This window comes from Myripristis murdjan, chromosome 9, assembly GCF_902150065.1.
Source record: "Myripristis murdjan chromosome 9, fMyrMur1.1, whole genome shotgun sequence".
Lineage (NCBI taxonomy): Eukaryota > Metazoa > Chordata > Actinopteri > Holocentriformes > Holocentridae > Myripristis > Myripristis murdjan.
In genome coordinates, this window is record NC_043988.1 from 5,072,753 (window position 1) to 5,088,075 (window position 15,323).

The 15,323-nt window shown below is 42.7% G+C and overlaps 2 protein-coding genes across 2 annotated transcripts in view; both read left to right on the forward strand.

Moving 5' to 3' along the window:
* niban2b (niban apoptosis regulator 2b) overlaps nucleotides 1-11,621 on the forward strand; it is a 47,680-nt gene extending 36,059 nt beyond the window's left edge. The window contains exons 9-14 of the mRNA XM_030059915.1: nucleotides 161-348; nucleotides 889-1,044; nucleotides 4,367-4,480; nucleotides 5,934-6,041; nucleotides 7,086-7,197; nucleotides 9,497-11,621. Of these exons, the coding sequence (XP_029915775.1) occupies nucleotides 161-348; nucleotides 889-1,044; nucleotides 4,367-4,480; nucleotides 5,934-6,041; nucleotides 7,086-7,197; nucleotides 9,497-10,446 (1,628 nt within the window). The 3' untranslated portion in view covers nucleotides 10,447-11,621. The remainder of the gene's footprint in view (nucleotides 1-160; nucleotides 349-888; nucleotides 1,045-4,366; nucleotides 4,481-5,933; nucleotides 6,042-7,085; nucleotides 7,198-9,496) is intronic.
* Nucleotides 11,622-13,694: 2,073 nt separating this feature from the next.
* npdc1b (neural proliferation, differentiation and control, 1b) overlaps nucleotides 13,695-15,323 on the forward strand; it is a 32,522-nt gene continuing 30,893 nt past the window's right edge. Inside the window, exon 1 of the mRNA XM_030059918.1 lies at nucleotides 13,695-14,080. Within this exon, the coding sequence (XP_029915778.1) occupies nucleotides 14,011-14,080 (70 nt within the window). The 5' untranslated portion in view covers nucleotides 13,695-14,010. The remainder of the gene's footprint in view (nucleotides 14,081-15,323) is intronic.

Below are 15,323 nucleotides of genomic sequence, written 5' to 3' on the forward strand. Positions count from 1 at the left end.
ATATAGTATAATTCAATGCCAGTCTAGATATTCTGGCCAAATACCAACCAAATTCTTCAACTGCAGTCAACAGAGGAAGGTGTGGTCTGGGTGGTACCTCCAAGCCTGCATGCTAATTTCCATTTCTCCTGTCGTTTCTCCTTCCCACCCCATCCTCCAGCGGTGGTCCTCCCCAAGGCAGAGAAGCTGCTGAAGGTGAGCATCCAGCCGTACATCAGCTCCATCCTGGACGCCCTGATGGAGCCGACCAGCCGAGGCTTCTCCGAGGTTCGCGACGTTTTCTTCAGGGAGCTGGTGGACATGAGCAAGAACACACTCAACGAAGGCACCAAGGAGACCGTGGCGGAGGTGAGGAAAATTGTGTGACAGAGGTTTCTCTTAACATTTCAAAGCTGCAATTTGTAGTTTTTGCATGTTGAAAGCTAGAGATTGATCACAAAACTGAATCTTAAAATAATTTATTTGGCTGTTTTTATTTCTTAAAAATATTGGGATACATCATTTTAACAGAGTGAAGTCTGCAGTTAAGTAAGAGCTATGGCATAGATCAGCCACTAGAGGGCTCTAGATGTCATCCAGAAATCTCTCTGGCTTTGTTTTGCTGCTTTGAAGATTTGGTTTTCATTTAAGCAAAAGAGAGGTACTGATAATGTCTTCAGAGCTGCATCAGATGTGACATGCATGAACTATTATTCATATCAAATTTCCTGTGATTGGTATTTGTGTATTTACTTGTGTATTGGTAAATACACAAATACCAATCAGTTGTTCAGATCCATCATGTTTCCTTAAACACTGTACTTACTAAAATTTTTGTTCCTACCCATTCTTTCTCCTGCCCTCCTCCTTGCCTCTTTTTTCCCTCCCTCCCTCTCCTCTCCTCTCCAGCACATGGAGAAGATCTCCATGTTGGCCTTCCACCCGGTGAAGATGCAGAGCTGCTATGAGAAGGTGGAGCAGCTCAGCCTGGAGGGGCTGCAGCAGAGGTTTGACGTCTCCAGCCCCTCGGTGTTTGTCCAGAGGGCCCAGATCCTCATGAGAGAGGTGAGGCTCTAAAAGCTGGATTTATGCGCCTGCGTCAGTCCGCCGCGATATGTTTGCTCAGCGACACGTAGAGGGTGTTTCTGTGTAAACGTGGCTCACAAAGCCTCGCCGAGGAGCTGATGTAAACACGCACAAAATCTCAACAGCGTGTTGTGCATCGATCCTCTGCTGTGCGTCAAATAAATGCTGATTGCTTGGCAGCGCTGCAGAACAGAAACAACTGCAAAGTAGGGCTTCACGTTCACGCCTGAACCCTTTGTGACCGGTTGGGTTTGCTTCGGGGGTTCATTTCTGACTTAACTGCTCGGCTTCAGCGGCGTTCAGGCTGAGTGGTGCACACATTGACTTCATTGTTGTGAACAGGCAGGATCAAAGAGCAGCACAGTTCTCCAGTTGGAGATAATATTCTCTGGGTTGTAATCCTCTAGGCTCTCAGCAGCCACTGACCCGTTTGACAAGTTATCTTATAGCTTTTAATAGGCTATGGTGGCTCTCAGCGTATTTATTTTATAATAACAGTTGGCCCTTTTGATTCCTGACAGTTTCTGTCTGTGCAGGAATGAGACTCTTCCTTAAATGCATCATAGCCTCCAGGATTATGAGGAGGAAGAACTCTGACAAATTAAGGCCTATTTTTGGCTCCAATCAGGAGGTGGACTATTTTTCTTTTGAAATATGATGGAATAAAGAGACAAACCTTACAATGAAAATGTGAAGAAAGAATAGCTGAAGCTAACTGGAAAAGTTTATGGGATTTGCTTTAGCAGTTTTGTCTGGCCAGCAGAGTCAAAGTATTGCCAAGTGTTCTGTTCATTGTCAAAGTGAAACACACAACTTGTGAATTTGTGTTCTTTTGTGAACAGATGAGCAATGCAAAATCTTCAATTTGTAATCTAATCCATAATTTGCATGGAAAAATGAATACCAATTTTTCAAACTTCCTAATTTCAGAGTGTCCACCAATTATGAAGAAGTTGCAGTGGGGTTCACATGAATTTTTTTAAAAATTATTGAATAAAGTTTTGAGCCAGTTTGTAAATAATGAAAATCTAACCCATTCTTTATTATTCCATAGCAAATGCAATATTTAAAGAAAACTTACTTGACCTGGATAATAAGTAAAAAATAATAATAAATTAATAAATTAAATAAAAAAATAAATAACTACTTCTACTACTATATAAGTTATATATTTAAATATTAAAGAAAAATACCTTGTAAGAATGAATTGGCACCTGGCAGCAGTGCACATTTTGCAGAAGTGTCTCCAGAGTCCTTGCCGGCTTTGAAAGCAGTGGGTGCATGTGGTGATGTGACCAGACGCCCTCAGGCCACTGTTGTGGTGTGTGGCTCTGCTGGGAGTTCTTGTCTGTTGTGGCTGGAAGTCTAAACACACCCTCTGGTCAATAAGTAGCTGCAGCCGCAGTCACCGTGCACTGTAAAACTATCTTAACCCATTCCATCCCTCATTCAGTCTTTTCCTAAAACAAGGGGAACAACTGTCAGACTGAGACGATTTCACATTTTTCCAATGCAAATCGGCTTTCTTGCACACACTGTCATTTTCTAAGCATTAGTCATGTGACCTGCCTTTTTTTTTTTTTTTTTTGTGTCTTGTTTCCAGATATTGCAGATTAGTTTTAAAATTCACCCAACAAGTGAAATTGCACTGGATTATCTCACTTCACTGTCAGTTTTTTTTGTTTGTTTTTTTTAACTTGGTTTGAGAAAAACAAAAATTTAAAAATTGCTACGAGAATATTTAACTTGCCTTGTGTAAATCTTTTTGCAGTGTTGCAGGCTGGCATGTCTTTGTCGACAGGCTGTAAATCACAGCAGGGTTCATTCATTTTGGTTAGGGTTCAGCAGGGCACATGGCTTATTCTTTTCCATTGTAGCAAGTCATTTGATTCCATATTGAATCTTAAAATCTTATTTTCACTCATGTGGTATGATGCTTCCACTGCAGCTTCAAAGGTTTTGCTCAAGCAAGTTTCAGTGCCTTGAAACAAAGTCAAATAGACAGATCACTCCAATATTATCAGGAAAATGACACTGAAACTTAAAGTAGTTTGGAACCAGTTGATGAACATTGGACATAAGTGAAATTATCCTTTGGCAGGCTTTTCCCACCTGGCAGTGTCCTGTCAGTACCAGGCAGTATCCGAGTTTAGGACTAGGGGTTTTACAGTGAGACACAAAATGTAGTGACATGAGCATCGGGACACGGCAAAAAACCTCCTCTCACTTTTCCAGAGATTTTGAAGACTTGAGACCTGGAAATAAGTGAATTAATTTTCCACATGTTTCCAGACATGTGTTAAGAGCCTGTCTCAGGGAAACCATCCAAGGCCAAGCATTATGGCATCCAGCCCCCCGTGGAGAAATCACTTAGCCTGGCCTCCTTAACGGGGCCCGGTGCCAGGGGAGCGTTACAATTCCCCTCGAGGTCACTCAGAGTTCAAACACGAACATGAACCAAAGACAGTTTAGAAATGACATACACAAGAGCCGTGAACCCTGTTGAACCCGCTCCTCCGCAGTCCTACACTGTTGAAAAAACACAGCTTCACATAGGATCGGGTCTTAAAATCAACTTTTTTGTTAAATGAAGCCAAATACAAGCCAAAGCCTGCAGGGTGCAAAAACTGTCCCTCTTAACAAACGTTCTGTCTCATTTCAGCCTTTAAGCTCATTTATCAAAAAACAAATGAGCCAGAATCTACTAGTGCGATGATCTACTTCCTCTTGTTTCCTGTGCAGGTCAAACTCAACTTGATTTAGGACGCTTACTCACTTCTTTAATCCTTGCACGGCTATTCCAGAAATTGGATGCAGGATGCATGTGCAATACTTTTAAAAAGATGAAGTAATCTGCTTCACTTTGAGATCATTTTTGCATTTTTTTGATGAGGAAAAACATGTTAAGACACAACATGACTGAAAATTACTTGCTTTTTTTGTTCTTATTCTTTTTATTCTTATCTATTTATCTTGGTATTTTTCTTGCAGTTATTTATTTATTTGTTTTGGTTTAGCTCGAGCAAAGGGAGGAGGTGGCCATGGCACAGGGGAGTCGGCACCTACAGTTGAAAGGGATTGTTGAAAAGAGAGCACCCTCTACTGGTGACTCAGTAAACCACAAGTCCAATAAATGTGGGGCAGTTTCCCGTGGTGGTGCGCAGACACATTAACAACCACTGACACAGAGTATAAATAATCTAAACATAAATATGTGTAGGCAGCAATACATGCCACAGAGACAATAAGCTTTTCACCGTTAGGAGCTCTTACTGACCTGTGTGTGTTTGTCTTTCTGCAGCAAATGGATGATGCAGTGTATACATTTGAGCAGATCCTCCACCAGAGTCTGGAGTCTCAGGGAACAGAGGGGCTCTGTAAGACCATCCAGCGCTGCCAGGATCGCGTCATCAAGGTATAACAGAGTGACTATTACAGGTTTCTGAAAGCTGTACTATCTAAACCCCCCCCCCCTTTTTTTTTCATTATTTTTTCTTCACCAACAATATTATGTGAGCAAGAAAAAAAACATATCCCAAGGTGGGACTACATAAAACAAAAATCCCAGTTTCACTCAGTTGTCCCAGTACATTTCCATGTTTTTATGCTTTTTTCCCTTTATTTCAGTACACAGGTAGTGATAATAGGCAGTACAATTCCAAGAATGAATGGATGTTTTGTCAAGGGTCTTAGTTCTAAAAGAGCTGTGTTGTGAACAGGAAGTGGAGCCAGACCCCGCCAGAGTGCAAATGTGCACGTTTTGTTTCTCACAGGATGTTTTCACGTCGTCCCTTTTTAAAACAAACCAAACTCAGTCCTGTTAAAGTGAACCAGCAGAAAGAAGTGAGTTTTTTTTCTGTTCTCACTTGAGCTCTGAGGTCTCAGTCCACTTACTGTTCACAATACAGCTCAGACCGTATATAATGTATTTTGATGTATACATTTTAGATATTTTAATAAGTACAGCTATCTCCATGGCTGACCAAGCAGTTGCTCAGTGCCCAGTTTCATTTTTGCCATGCAAACGTACTGTGGCCGATTTTGCATTCACAGTGCAAGATTAAAAAGGACCACAAAGTGAACATCAGAGACCATCTCTCGAGCCGGTCTCAGTTCCATTCATTATCAAGGGCTCTGAATTCATATATTATTTTGGCATGTGCAAAAAGCGCTGAATTAGTTGGTCTTTGGAGTTCACTTGAGAGGCTGAAAGGACCTGTGAAACCAAGTGTGAAAACACCCTTGAAGAGTTTAGTTCATGTAAAAGGGACTATCTGTGAACACCAGCTCGAACTCTCCACTGAAACCCAGACTGATGCTTCTGGTTGGGTTAGCAGCTCTTTAAGGCAGAGTGGGGCAGTTTTCATTGCAGATTTTACACAATCAAATCCTGCCACGCCACTCTGGAAAGATTTCTCTGCTCTGAAACTGATGTAAAAAACAGTATTGATAAAAACATATTGATGAGCTGCGATTAGCGAGGACTCCAGCAAATTATTTATTTATTTATTTAGGTCTTTAGATTTTCAACAACAAGAAAAGAAAGTCAAAAATTAATTCTCCGAAAATTGAATGAAAAGGTCCAGAGGTGAGCCACACTGACTTTATAATACAGAGCCAATATTAACAAACTGGTCTCTGTGATTCTAAAACACAAAGTTATAATTGTGTTTACTGGCCATTATCAGTCTTTTTCTGTCAGCTCTACTTTCATGTTGGCTGTTACTTTGTAAGAGGAGGTGTCACTGTTTTCTTTAAATTCTCTTCTTTTGGGAAGATATTCTTCACTGACGGGCCGTTCATTGTCACACAACCATCTTGTCATGCAGGCTTCCATTTTTAAAAAACAACTTTTTATTAATTCACAGAAATTTGACTATGACAGCAGCACAGTAAGGAAGCGTTTCTTCCGCGAGGCTCTCCTCCAGATCTTCATCCCATACATGCTGAAGCAGCTCAGCCCCTCCTGCGCCTCGGTGAGTCCCAACAACAGGAGAACTGAAACCTTTACACTCCAGCCCTGGAGTCATTATGGATCATGCCAGTATAAAAATGTAATTGCACTTATTTGTGAAGGTACTATCAGGTCGTTTCTTCCTGGAGCAAGGTTATAATGCAGTGGTTCCCCGCAGACAACACTCCCTGCCGGATCTACTTTCCAATTCAAACAGGAAAATAACAAGAAAAGAACCGTTAAATTTCCTCTAAAAAATGGGTACCGGGACTTGATATTGGCATCATCTGCTCTGTTTGTGTTCATTTATATGCTAAAAGTTTGACTATACAACCCAGTACTCGACAAAAATGTCTTTAATTTTGTTCTAGAGATCTTGATTTGTTGTGGTTTGTTGATGCACTATTTCTGGTGGGACACCAAACATGTCAGCCCTTTTTACGCATTTATTTTCTCCAATATTGAAATCAATCTTTTAATTTAAAAAAATATATATAATTTCCTGGAGGTGCAAAAGTGGAAATATGGATGTCTGTCTCTACACTGTTGGCCTTCCTTAAAGATTAGTATAAATTCTGCTGTGTCTGACTGTGTGCACAGAGACAGGAAGTGCAGCCCACTGTTCCATCAGGATGTAGACTCAGGGAGGATTTAGTTTATAGAGTGTGATGGAGCTGAAATATGTTTGTGAGTGAAATATTTGTCAGACAAAAAGGGGTTTCAATTAATTATCTCCATTTTATTTTCTTTTTTAGTTCTTATGAATTGTGCTCGCACAGTTAAGCCTTTTATCAGCGTCCCTCTTATGGCCCGACATATTGTCTCATTATTTGTCCACCAGATGGCAGGAAAGTCTATTTAAAGTCTGACTGTGTGGATTATGTTATCTTGATCTTGTCTGGGCCAGAAGGACCCTGTTCGATCAAAATCTGTCAGATCCTAGACCGCAGCATAGTGGATTAGAGAATGTGTATGACTGTGATCGATATTTCATCAAAGTTTGGCCCCAGGACGTCCCACATGCCCCCCCCCCCCCTCACTCCCATGTCACCTGTGTGAACACCAGGAGCTGCCGCGCTTCCAGGAGCTGATCTTTGAGGACTTTTCCCGCTTCATCCTGGTGGAGAACATCTTTGAGGAGGTGGTGCTGCACTCTGTGATGAAGGACATCATGATGGGTGAGTCTGACACCAGTCTGATGAATGTCTTTTGTATAGTTTAATAGTCTGATATACACTATATTACCAAAAGTATTCGCTCACCTGCCTTTACTCATACTATGAACTGAAGTGCCATCCCATTCCTAACCCATAGAGTTCAATATGATGTCGGTCCACCTTTTGCAGCTATTACAGCTTCAACTCTTCTGGGAAGACTGTCCACAAGGTTGAGGAGAGTGTTTATAGGAATTTTTGACCATTCTTCCAAAAGCGCATTGGTGAGGTCACACACTGATGTTGGTCGAGAAGGCCTGGCTCTCAGTCTCCGCTCTAATTCATCCCAAAGGTGTTCTATCGGGTTCAGGTCAGGACTCTGTGCAGGCCAGTCAAGTTCATCCACACCAGACTCTGTCATCCATGTCTTTATGGACCTTGCTTTGTGCACTGGTGCACAGTCATGTTGGAAGAGGAAGGGGCCCGCTCCAAACTGTTCCCACAAGGTTGGGAGCATGGAATTGTCCGAAATGTTTTGGTATCCTGAAGCATTCAAAGTTCCTTTCACTGGAACTAAGGGGCCAAGCCCAGCTCCTGAAAAACAACCCCACACCATAATTCCTCCTCCACCAAATTTCACAGTCGGCACAATGCAGTCTGAAATGTACCGTTCTCCTGGCAACCTCCAAACCCAGACTCGTCCATCAGATTGCCAGATGGAAAAGCGTGATTCATCACTCCAGAGAACGCGTCTCCACTGCTCTAGAGGCCAGTGGCGGCGTGCTTTACACCATTGCATCCGACGCTTTGCATTGCACTTGGTGATGTGTGGCTTGGCTGCAGCTGCTCGGCCATGGAAACCCATTCCATGAAGCTCTCTGCGTACTGTACTTGGGCTAATCTGAAGGTCACATGAAGTTTGTAGCTCTGTAGCAATTGACTGTGCAGAAAGTCGGCGACCTCTTTGCACTATGCGCTTCAGCATCCGCTGACCCCTCTCCGTCACTTTACGTGGCCTACCACTTCGTGGCTGAGTTGCTGTTGTTCCCAAACGCTTCCATTTTGTTATAATAGAGCTGACAGTTGACTGTGGAATATTTAGGAGCGAGGAAATTTCACGACTGGATTTGTTGCACAGGTGGCATCCTATGACAGTTCCACGCTGGAATTCACTGAGCTCCTGAGAGCGGCCCATTCTTTCACAAATGTCTTGTTTCACAGTCTGCATGCCTGAGTGCTTGATTTTATACACCTGTGGCCAGGCCAAGTGATTAGGACACCTGATTCTGATCATTTGAATGGGTGAGCGAATACTTTTGGTAATATAGTGTAGTTGTATCCCTTTGACAGGTAATATTACAAATGTGAAAACACACATACTCCTTTTCGGACATAGAGCTCTCTAATGTGGGATTAGACGGTAAAACTTTTGGTTGTAAGTGCTTGAATCTAGCTTTGAGTATTTACATCAAAGTGCTATGGTCCAGAAACAAATATGTTTTAGATGATTTTACATTTTTTCAGTACAGTTCAGTAAGTTATAATATTTAAACTCAAGACAAGTTGACTGATAACAGGATGGACTCGTTTGTGTTGAAATCAACTGAAACTGGCAGATTTCTCGTCAGTGTGTTGTCTCAGTGGTGTGTGTGTGGGGGGGTGCAACAGTTCTCTCACTGCATCGCTGCATCAGCTGTAAATTCTGCCGATTCAGCTGCATCGATCTGTTGAAAGTAATAAGTCAAATGAGTCACCCTCGCTTTGGCCCGAGTCGATCGCAAACGCTTTGAATCACTTGATTCACAGTAATTGAAAATGTTGATTTACAGAACACCATGAATTACAACTTTTGTATGAATAAATTTAGAATAAATAAGAAGCAGTTTTGTTTTTGAAATAGTTTAATAACAAAAGGTTTAAACTGACATTATTACATGTGATTATTGTATCAGCATATTTGATTCTACATGTTGTAATCTTTCTGATTTTTTTTTTATTATTTATTTATTTATTTAAACCCATCTGGTTGGCGGTTGTTGCACATGTGACTAGCCAGGAAGTCAGCTTATTTTATTTATTTATTTATTTATTTAGTTTTGCCCTTTAAAAAACTTGCATCAATTTTACACCATTTACTAAGCTATATGTTATTGATTTAGGTCCCAAAAGTTTTATATTTGCCCTTAAAAGTAGGCAAACTCTACTCCTGCCCATGAAAAAAATATAGGCAGCCTAACCCTTCACTTCATCCCTTTTTATGTCTTAGTTTTTCATCTCCCTGTTTAAGTGCCTTTAAATTAAACCTCCTATTTCCCCTCTCCAGCTGTGAAGGAGGCCGCGGTCCAGAGGAGGCACAACCTGTACAGGGACAGCATCGTGCTCACCAACAGCGACCCCAACCTGCACCTCCTAGGGGAAAACCCCTCCATCGACTGGGCCGGGGAGTACGGAGCTCCCGAGGAGGCGGACGGGGCCGAGGAGGACGGTGAGAGCGAGGAGTCCCAGAAGAGGCGGAGGATGAAGCAGGTGGTGTCCATGATCCAGGTGGAGGGCTCCCCAGTCCTGCCAGGCGAGTCGTGCATGGAGGTTCCCGGTGTGGACGGCATCCCCGAGGAGGATGGGGAGGAGGAAGAGGAGGAGGAGGAGGACGCTACAGCTTCCCAGTCAGACAAGCCAACCGAAACCCAGAACGGAGCCAGCCCTGCCAAAACACAGGAGAACCCCCTGACCCTGACGAACGGCTCTGTCCCGAAGGAGGTGGAGGCCAAGCCAGAGGAGCAGGAGAAAGAAGTCCCATCAGCGGCTGAATCTGCTGCAGAAAACTCCTCAAGCACACCGAGCACCACAGAGGAGGCAGATAACACCGTGCAGGGAGAGGACAGCCAGCCGGCGGTGGTGGAGGAGGAGGAGGAGCACGCCGCAGAGGAGCAGCTGCCGCCGCCGCCTGTGGACCAGGAGGTGACGACAGCTTCAGAGGAGGTGTCACTGCCTCCGCCGCCTCCTGAGGAGATCCACGCCGAAGCCGCAGAAACGGAGCAGGAGCCCGCGTCCGTGCCAGAGAGCCAAGCAGAGGCCACGAAAGACTTCCCCCCGCCTCCTCCACATGACGACAGCGGCTTCCAGTCCCCCACCAACGAGGAGGTGGAGGCGGAGGAGGAAGCGGCAGAGGCTCCGCAGACCGCAGAGGGGCACCCGGAGGTAGCGGAGGCAAGTGTTGCCATGGCGCCCGAGACAGAACCAAAAGCCAGTGACTCTGAGATCGAAGGCCACTGAAGAAATGAGCAGCCTTTCGCCTTTTTTTTTTTCCCTTCTTTTTTTCTGCTTTGACAAAGATGGAAACACGCTTCATAGCATTGCATCCATAGGAGTTATCAGTTTCCATACCTTAATAATCACTCAGCACATTTTGGCACACACTATGACCCTTTATTTTCACCGAGCAGGGCTCAGGTGCTATTGTCTTTTCTTTTTTTCTAATATTTTTTGTGCATATTTTTGACAAACGTTGGCCTTCATTTACATTCCATCAAACAGAACAGCTTTAGCTATGCAGTCAGTGTGTCAGTCCACAAAATTATGAATTGTTTTTTGTATTCACTCGGTGAGAAATGAGCACAGTGGACGACCTTGTGTCCCTAGTGGTGTATTGTAAATATGTGGTAAGTTAAAGGAGCATCCCAGCTGAGGTGCCGTTTGGTGAAATACATGTAACTGACCTGATTAGCTCTAAGTTGGTGCGTCTGGCTTGTTTAACTACTGTATGACCTTCAGCGACCTGATTGTGCTCATGCTTGGTGTAAATACGTATTGGAACCTCAGCAAGTGGTGATCGGTAGCTCAAACCAAGTGACAACAAAGAAACATTGATGCTTTCATGGTGTTATTGTGCCATTTATTGTCTAAAGCATACACTTTCATCTCCCAAAAAATAACAATAAATAAATTGTTATTCAAAACAACTTTGTCCAGTCAGAATTAGACTTTGTAGGAAAATGTAAAGCAAACAAGAAAGCGGCAAAGTCTCAAAAGTTTAAGAGATATTTTTTCATTTCTATATTATGTATCTCAATTATGACAATCTGTCAAATGTCTTGATGCACTTCGGGATCAAGAGTTGACAATTTCTTGTGTACTATTGGGAATAACACTACTTTAGATTAGTTTGTTTTTTCCCTAAACAAAGAAAGCTTTTGTGTATATTATGTATAAATGCTACTATGGGCCTGTGAAGTCATGGTCCCTTTTACTACCAGTCATTTTACATAGTTTTATATTGTTTCATCAGTGCCTTAGTTGACACCCCCCTTTCCCATTTATTTATTTTTTGCACTCAACAATTTGTCCCTACCCCCTTCCCCTTTTCGACAAGTGTACTTTTAGATTCATTTTACTCTATGTTGTGTGACACAAATGACTTATTGATAATAAATCATTATCGATTAAATGTACCAGTTTGTCTGCGTGGTGTTTATTATGGTGTGGGTGATTTGATAAGGTTTAGGGCTTGAATAGTTTTGGAAAAGTGACAGCAAGCTGCAAAGATGTTGAGTCAGATGTTGAGTGCTATATACTTCATCATTTTAAGTTTCAGAGGTAAATACTGGCAATTAGACTTTTAATAAAATGTAAAATTAATTTACTCTAGTTTACAGATTTGCACATTAAGCAATTTGAGTTTTTTCATAAAAGGTGAAATTAATTTGCACTACTTTCCACATTTGCACATTAGCACTAACTGTACATTGTCATACTTCTCCATCCAGTTATATCACTAGTTTTCTGTCATGTACTCTATGTATAATAATAATAAAAAAAATAAAAATAAAAAACTGTAGAGTAACTGGAGAATTTCAAGACTGAAGACTGTAATGTCACAGTGCAGCATATGATTACACTGAGATGCAAGTTGAGAGAATGTGCGGAACATAAGTGTGAACTACTTAGAGTACCTGTATGTACATCAGTAAAATTTCCAGAATGATTAATAGTTGAACTGAGAGTGTGCAATAATGTTAAAGACTGATATGGTCTTGTTGAGTCACTGTCCAGCCACTGTCAGTGAAGCACGGATCAGTGGTAACTCTGTTCTCTGGGTTGTGAAGCCCACTTTGCCCACATTCACTCAGTCGCTAATCAGTTTGTGGACTGAAAGCCAAGCTGCTCATCTGGTGTAGTCGTATGTGGGAGTCAAAAGATGAGCACTTTCACAGGATCGTGACTTTGAGGTTTGTGGGCTGTATTAAAGCTGCACTGGACAAGAATTACATGTAAAAAAGAAACTCTTCTGATGAGTCTAAATTCATGAAGTGGAGCTGCAGCAGAGAATAGTGGCCCATCCACACTAAATGAGACTTTCTGTATTTGCCCAAATAAAATTCTCGGGATATGGACCTTGATGGGACATTCTACTCAAGAAGTGAAGAAATGACATTTAGAAACAGCATTTTGACACACTATCTTATTTGACACAAAGTAGGATGAAGCTCAATTTTGCTTTAGGCCAACTAAATAAAACATTTTTCAAAGCAACACCAACACCAGCACCAGTGTTTTTTGTATTGGTGTCATCATCACAATTTGTAACTCAGTGCTGCACGATGTCTTGTGCCAATGTAGCCTTGTAGCCTGTTTGATGAAATATTGAATTACAGGACTAAAAATCAAAACTAGAGAACATTTATCATACCATTGTATTTATTGTGACAGCCGGACATCTCATACAGTTCCTCTAATTTTTCATTGTTCATTAGTGAGAGGCTTTGTTTTCTACTTCCTTCGGTGTTACAAGACGATAATGGTCTTGTCCTTATTCTAATGTAACCTATAAACACAGAGTTTATGTTTATTTGTCAGTATTTGTTAATAATTACGTTTTAAATAAATAAGGTGGGTGCTGAATGCGATTTCTGATTTTGTCTTGGGATCAAATAATCTGCTGAGGATCATGGAATCTCACTGGTAATTGTGTGGATTACAAAAATCCTGCTATAGTACCTCCTGTGTAGCAGAGGATTTCTCCTAGGAAAGACCGACCAGATGCCAAGTATTTACAACAACAAATGTAAACACTTTCATGAGCTGGCCATAGGCTGAATCTCTATTGTGGTCTATCAGTCAGAGCAGTAAGATTGAAATGTATATATATAGAAAAGGCGGTTATTTTAAGAATGGTCGCCAGGGGGCGGCGCACCTCAGTGTCAGGAGGCTAATAGTTAGCATTTGGAGCATCCAGCCAGTATCCAGCACTCAGTAACAATGAGAGGAAGATAGACCCACTACTGTCCTACACAACAGCTGGGGGGGGAATGAAATAATGTGTTGTTCAACACGGGTGAAGTGTCCCTTTAATGACCCTGAAGACTGGACATTGTTGTTTTTTTTTTGTTTTTTTTAACCACTGTGGTATCCCCAAAACTTGGTAGCAGCAAGTGAAGGCAGCCTAAAGCACGCCGTGGTGACGTCAGAGCCTTACGTCCCCGTGTGGTGTCTCCTGCAACAGCTCCTCCAGCAGCTCCAAGCACACAGCCAGTTTCCACGGAGCGCCACAGACGCACACTCCCAGGGAGACACCTTGCCTGCGGACAAGACTGCGGCCGCTGACCCGTCATGGTTCCTGACGGTCCCTGCCACTGACTGCATCGACCCTAGACCCATTTATTTAATTAGTCAGTTATTTTTCTGCACATTTTTTCCTGACTTACTTCCTCCCTGAGCACCGGGGGATGGGGGAATGATCAGCACCGACTCCCTACCACCGCCACCGCCGCCGCCTCCTCCTCTTCCTCCTCCTTCCGTCCGTGTCCGTGTCCCCCGTCAGCCGTCGGAGCGCTGCCCAGGATGCAGGCCCGGCTGCTCGGCCGCGTTGCGGTTCTCGCGGCCCTCGTCGCGGTGAGCACCTGCTTGACAGGTAAGCGCTGCTCGGTACCTGCTGTCCTTGATACACAGGCTGCTGTTTTGCTGCAAGGAGCCTCCAGGGCGGTCATGCATTTCTATGCATCCCCCCTCCCTCACACACACACCTCTCGCCAATATACATTCATCACCATAGGAGCTCCCCTTTAAATAAACTTAGAATATTCCCATAATATTCTCAAATGTGTCCGTGGGGCTCAGTACCGTATAGTACTAATCTTCTATGGTGTCAACATATTTCTCATATAATAGTCCCCGTACATAATTCCAGTGACACTTCAGTATAGCCCTTAGCTACTTTATGGCACTATTCATCTCCTATGATATTGCTGTAATATTTCTATAGGACCTTTCAGTGCCAGTGGTATTCAGTGCTGAGCTGTGGCATTTTGACTCAGCTATCCTGTAAATAAAAAATGCAAATAAAAATGTATTCATACTTGAACCTGGGCATTGGCACTGACCTGAAGAGGTGAAGTGGGAAGTATGTAAGATTATTTATTCAGAGAGATGCCTCCTTGCTTTTTAATGTTGAGTTACCTATCTGCATTACTGAGCATTGTAGATTTCTTTACCATTGTATTAAATTAGATCCTTTACAATGTGTTAAAAGGGACTAATCCAATCCTGTTTTTCTCTGTAAGGTGCAATATAGATATCAGAGCCAACAAGTTGCAAGTCCTCTTCGGAAATTACTGTTACTATATATAAAAATATAAATCATAATCAAGTATGTTAAGGTCACTACTGAGTGTCACAGACCCATTAAGGCATTACAGGAATATTTAATTTTTTCTGTCTGTGTACTTGAATTGCATGGGCATGAATCATGTTCTAAAAAGCAGTGCAGTCATGACCATACGTGGATGGGATTTGTGCCACCGTGGCTCAGGGCTTACCCAACTAGGTGACGTGTGCTCACAGGACACGCAGCGTCTCTGTGGCATCTGGCAGGGAGACACAGGCCACACCAACACACCAATGGAAATCCCATTACAAACTAGGCCCAGGCATTATTATTCGTTTAACAAAGGACAAATAAGAACAGCGTTGACATTCAGGTGTATGTTTTTCTGGCGTAGCAGCATGTGTACCGTCTCAGGTCCGTGTTTATCATGGCAGAGGTGTTGAATGTGTCCCGGTTGTCATCAGTCCGACACATTCCTGCTGTCACAGCTGAAGAGCCTCTCCTCTCCATCGCTGATCTGGACGGCTGTCTGCGTCACATGATTATTCTG